Source organism: Diaphorina citri, unplaced genomic scaffold (genome assembly GCF_000475195.1).
Source record: "Diaphorina citri unplaced genomic scaffold, Diaci psyllid genome assembly version 1.1 scaffold482, whole genome shotgun sequence".
Taxonomy (NCBI): Eukaryota; Metazoa; Arthropoda; class Insecta; order Hemiptera; family Psyllidae; genus Diaphorina; species Diaphorina citri.
Genome location: NW_007377917.1, coordinates 197,810 through 203,727, shown reverse-complemented (window position 1 = coordinate 203,727; position 5,918 = coordinate 197,810). Strand labels below are relative to the sequence as shown.

The 5,918-nt window shown below is 39.2% G+C and overlaps 1 protein-coding gene across 1 annotated transcript in view; it reads right to left on the bottom strand.

Moving 5' to 3' along the window:
- LOC103509286 (malate dehydrogenase, mitochondrial-like) overlaps positions 1 to 5,918 on the bottom strand; it is a 29,981-nt gene that overhangs the window by 6,264 nt on the left and 17,799 nt on the right. The window contains exon 4 of the mRNA XM_026823667.1: positions 3,810 to 3,994. Coding sequence (XP_026679468.1) covers positions 3,810 to 3,994 — 185 coding nt within the window. The remainder of the gene's footprint in view (positions 1 to 3,809; positions 3,995 to 5,918) is intronic.

Sequence of the window (5,918 nt, the reverse complement as noted above, 5' to 3'; positions counted from 1 at the left end):
GACAATTTGTTATTGTCCTATCCATCAAGCCCTGAGTCGATTTCCTTTATTGATTAACCCTTGTACATCATCAATCTGTATCTATACTATTGTTGACTTCCATTAAATAGATTATTATTGACGTATGTGTGACTTCCACAAAATTCAAATAAGATTATTTATAGAACGATCCCTTATTGTTAACATTTCAAATTAACAATAATTAACAAATTAAACAAAATCTGAACGAAAAATCAAATGTGACAAGGATGCGACACGAAACTTTTGTTAGGATAGGTGCTGCAGATGGGCATTTTGGCCGTTTTTCTTTCGACACTGCTCGGTTTTACTTACTGATAACGGTTAGAGATATTAAAAGCTTGGGGTACGAATAACACCCAATAAGCATCATGATCAAATAGGATAAGAAAGTCGTGTGATGTTCACAGCAGAGGGTTTTTATTCAAGATAAAACCCATTATTCATTTTCTATCCAATGAGCACCCTGGTGTCGGTAAGGTTTGTAAATGTTATCTACTACGTAAGTTCAAATAAGGGACAATTCACAATGATCCGAAAAATAATTATTGGAACGGAACGAAAATAATCTTCGAGCATTTGATTTGTCTGATTAACCGATTGAATCAGAAGTTGGCGTGATTTTGAAACAAATAGTGGTGGTGGTGAAAACGCTCGGTATCTGAAAGCTGCGCTGATTTTAGCGACCAGTGCCTAAATCACCAAAGTATGGAAAAGATTTACAATTCCATATTTCGATATGATTCGTCCAAATTCAAAATTCTGCTTTTCCATTGGCTATTGAACTTGTAAAATACTTTTCCATACTTTGGTGATTTTAGGGCACAGGATTAGCTATGATCAACTAGGAAATTTCTCGCTACTTTGTGCCGTGTGGTGGGTGCTGTGCTTATTCGGGTTAAATGCCAAACCACAATCGGAGAATATGTTTCTGGTTCGTCTTTAGAAATTACTTGCATTGTATGCGCAGGATTTTTGCCCCTACAATGTGATTTCCCACTTTTTTGGAACGACCAAACGACGCCGAAAAGTTAACTGGAGATACAAATACGACTGTCCTTGGCGAATGACTATTTTTCCACAGAATATCTTTCCCACCCACAGCACTACCTCCTTTCTGAAAATAGTATATCCCTCTATGCGATGATTCATAAAATCAGTAGACTATAGTATATTTGGTTCTGTAGTCTCTCAAATGAAGTACTTCAAGCCCAGCTTACATCCTAACACTGAGCGGCTTATAAGGAAAAAGTTTGCAGAATCCAATAGAGCAAATGGGTCAGTGGTAACTTGCTCGTATTTATTCCTTATTTGGTACTCCTGAACGCCCCAACCAGTCGTATTATCTCTGGCCCAATGACATCGAGTTTTTCAATGCTCTTGGACTTGGTCAAGTTGGTATGAGAAATAGGAATTGATTGAGATAGGAATATTGAATGGGGCTTCAATCGGAGTGGAAAATCTGATGCTACTTCATCATGTGGACCTGTGATTAGATTTTTTATGAAGAGCTGACTACATTGAAGTAAGATACACATCTTTCAACCAATGGTAACCCCTATTCAAATTAGGTAGCTACCTAATGTCAATAGGTATTTTACTTCCAACGCGCAAAGTTAGTCGAGAATTGTAGAGGGTCCAGAGAAAATAAATCTTGAATCTTTCAGTTAGATTGTGTAATAATAAATTCAAAGTATTCTGCGAGTTAACATAAAAAAGTTCCCCCGTCACCTATTACAAAGATCCTCTACCAATTGAAATTTTGTGACTCCACCAGGATTTGAACCAAAGTGTGTTAACCTCTGTGACTGGAAAAAAATGTCTGGGTCTTTTTCCTTAAGACAGCTAGTTTTCATTATTCATCTCAAAGTTCCGCTGAAGTTTGCTTTATTGTTGCACAAAGTAAACTTAATTCAAAAATAAAATAAAAAAAAAAAAAAAAACTGAAGAGACAAAGAATATTTTACGCAAAACTTTGAAGCTCCTAAACCCTTCAACTGCGATTGAGGGATTAATTTAATAAATGGTTAGGTAAACCACGAGGATTTCATTATCTTCTCAAAATATCTCCACTTGCTCTCTATCTCTTCCCAACAATCCATCCACCCCCAATAAAGCGGTCAAGGTGAAAGTAAATAACAGAAAAGGCCACCTCTGTCCACTCTTCAAAGACCGTAAATTCTGACCATAATTTTATTGTTTCTGTCATGTTTTTTGATTACGTCCTACGCAGAATTCAAAAATAAAATGTCCGAGCCACAAAACCTCCGCGTTATTTGATTTCGTTATTTTGGAACAACCATCGATAGTGCAGCACTGTTGAAGAATTCGATTAAAATTTGATAGATACCTTCTAAACAAATGGAAACTTTTTGGATTTCCAGATTGATTCGCCCAATGCACCGTGGTATTGGTCAAAATCTAAAACCATTGTCTAGCAAAACAGCTTTCCCCTTACTCTTGGAGCCCTTTTACATTAATACCTATAAGTCGGTACCTATCGTTCCCATCTGCTTCGCCAAATCATTTTGTACTCAAGAACACCATCTTAGTATTTCCCCTCAGAAGAGTACTCTCAATCTGAAGATTCTGAAGAGGTTCCGAGTTAATGACGTCATGGCTCACTCTACTCAATGAGTCATTAGTCCACTCTACCACTTCCACCTCTACTTCACAACGTCTGAGTGTTTCTGCTGTGAGAGAGGCAAGAGAATAAGATACCTAGACGAGTAGTGTCGAATTCTTCGAAATTTGGATTAAGGGAGTTGAGGTTCGAGATACCCTGAATGATTAATAATAGTCAGTTAAGGAAAAGCATAATGTAAATGTAAATGCAGTTTGTTTATGTTATTATATCACAACTTTGGTGCTCACTGCAGCATTGTAGGTTTTTTCCCAATATCTCAATAATCCAAACATCCAATGTTTACCTAGCATGCTGGCACCGGTCGCTATGCGCATTTATATGTCATAGGTACTCATTTTCCTCACGAGGCTGAGTAGGCCCCGCAACATCCAGTCACGGAGTCAATCATTTTCTTGACACAAATTTCTTGACCCCGCCGGGAATCGAACCCGAGTCTCCCGCGTGCAAGGCGAGTGCAGTGACTATTACGCCATGGCAGCTGACTAAAAAAAAAGAAGGATTTTTTGCACTACGCATGTAGGTTTCAGCTAAAGGCCCGTTCCCACTTGTTGTCCGGAAAAAAAAAAATATATATCGCGTCGTGTGTAAGTGGGAACACTCATTTAAATTACATGAGGTACCTACAAGGACATTTTGTGTCGTTCGGAAAAAAAATCGGGTCGTGTGTAATGGGAACACTCTCATTTAAATTACATCCGCCGGGAATCGAACCCGAGTCTCCCACGTGCAAGGCGAGTGCAGTGACTATTACGCCATGGGAGCTGACTTAAAAAAAAAGAAGAATTTTTTGCACTACGCATGTAGGTTTCAGCTAAAGGCCCGTTCCGACTTGTCCGAAAAAAATATCGTGTCGTGTGTAAGTGGGAACACTCATTTAAATTACATGAGGTACCTACAAGGACATTTTGTGTTGTTCGGAAAAAAAATCGGGTCGTGTGTAATGGGAACACTCTCATTTAAATTACATTGCCTACAAGGACATTTTGTGTCGTTCGGAAAAAAAAATTGTGTCGCGTGTAGTGGAAACACTCATTTACAATACATTGCCAACAAGGTCATTCTAAAAGAAAGTAAAAAAATCGTGTGAAGCTCACAAGTGGGAACGAGCCTTAACATATCCCCATATTCTACTTGCTCTACTTACACCAAGATGGACGGGGGTAGAGAAGTAGCTGGCTTCAGTCACGTCAGATTTGACATAGGCACATTCAATCACATTGGATTCACCCTTGAGTCCTTGGATGAGAGAGAAAGCAAAGCGGGCACCCGCATATGCCATGGACAGGGTGGCCGAACCAGCGCCAGCCTTGGCTTTCACCACTTCCGTTCCTGGAACAAATCATTTTATTTTTCAAGATGAGTTTTTCACCTCCGTTTTTATTTCGTAGTCATGAAACAACTGCTAGATTAGACGCGTGTGGTCTGTGTCGTAGCATGCCCATGTGGGAGAAACGAAACCCCTTATTCTGGAATCGTTAATGCAAGGAGAGAAGTTTAATACTCTCTCACTAAGCATTGTTAGCCTGGTTTATCACTCTTTATTAAAAAGCTAAAAGCTCATGCCGATAGAAAGAGGGATGAGATGCGAGAAGAGAAGGAAATGGCTACGAATGTCAAAGGGGAATAGTTTTGGGTAGTGTGAAACTTTATTTATATTACCCTTTCTTTTTTCTATAGGATATTTTTATACAAAATACCAGTGTGCTTTATCCCACAACATAACATCAGGATCCGAACTCTGTCGCGACTATGCTGTCTAAATCTATGTTCGATCTGCTAACAGGAGAAGTTATAAAAAAATGTGGTCATACCCATCTAGTTCTTGAGGCAATTAAATATATAGACAGAATAGAGTGTTCGATTAGAGACACAAGTCGACACCGATACAAGTCAAGATATGCATCCAACTAAATTACAGCGAGAACGCCGTCCCGGTTATCGATACAATTTGTTAGTAATAAAAGCATGTACCTTTCATTAGTATTAGGGATAGCTTATTATTCATAATGAGAATATGGGCCTGCGCCGCATCGCGAATGTTCACGGCTGCGCGATGGTTGGTTCGATTGATCCGACCGTAACCAACTACATTTATTTTTCCATACTTTATTTGACGGCGTGCAAAGAAACACCAGATATATAGTGCTTGAAAAAAACGAAAGGTGTTGCGTATCAGTGCTAAACAGGTTATAGAGTTGAGTAATCGCACCAGCGGTACTCGAAATATAATTTATGCGATTGTGATAAAAGAGTGCTCCCCGACCTCACCGCTGGGTTGTTGTGCTAGGTGGCCTTAGTTAGTATAAACGGTACTATGTTTAAAATGGGTTATCGACTATGTTAAAAACTGGGGCGGCCTTTAGCTTGGACCTAGACAACGTCGCCAAACTAAAATTTTGAAGCCTAACTTTAAATGGACTGTTTTAAAATACTATTCAACTTATGTTTAAATTTTAAGAAAACAAAAGATGTCCCGAATTTGGGCTGTCTACCACTTACACGGTCACTAGAACCTCCGTGTACGACCATATTGGTAATAAGGAGAGTAAAAGAGTTCGGTGCGGGAGGCACAGGGAAGGGACTACTAGTTGAGTTTCGAAACTGGCCTCTTATGTCCTTCGTCCATTTCCTTCTTATAATGAATAACAGGTTAATTAGTTCTTTAGTCTCGATCGGATTTTAATTTTGTGTAACTCTAGCCGTAAGTTGATTATTATTATTTATTATATTATTTTATTATCACGAATAAATTTATGACGAGCGTATCCTGACTTTTCAGGGAAATTTGAGGTTGTCATCCATGATTGATGATAATAACACCAGTTTAAGAGTTTAATATACAAACTCCTATTTTAAGGTATATGTATGAGCCGACCCTAACTTGGGTGCGGAGGACAAAATGGTCCGCTCGCGGAAAACTGACATGATGTGGTTGGCTCCATTCTCGATTCTTCAAACCACTCGAAAGCTCTATTTATGAGTCTACGGGTTAGTAGTCTTTGTTCTCGATCAGATCAATCGAACCTTCGAACCTCCCATCGCGCGGACCGAATAATTCGCGATCCAAGCAGCCAAGCTAAGGACAGGGCTCGCTTGTAACCAAGTTTGCTATGTTTTTAAAACATGAGCATAAAGCTAACGTTTATAAAGTTGCCCGATGAAAGATCACAAGAGGCACAACTGGGGCGTGGATTTACCCTTTCGTAAATAAACAGAGAAGAGGGCGGTAGGACTACTCTCCGTATGATTGCTG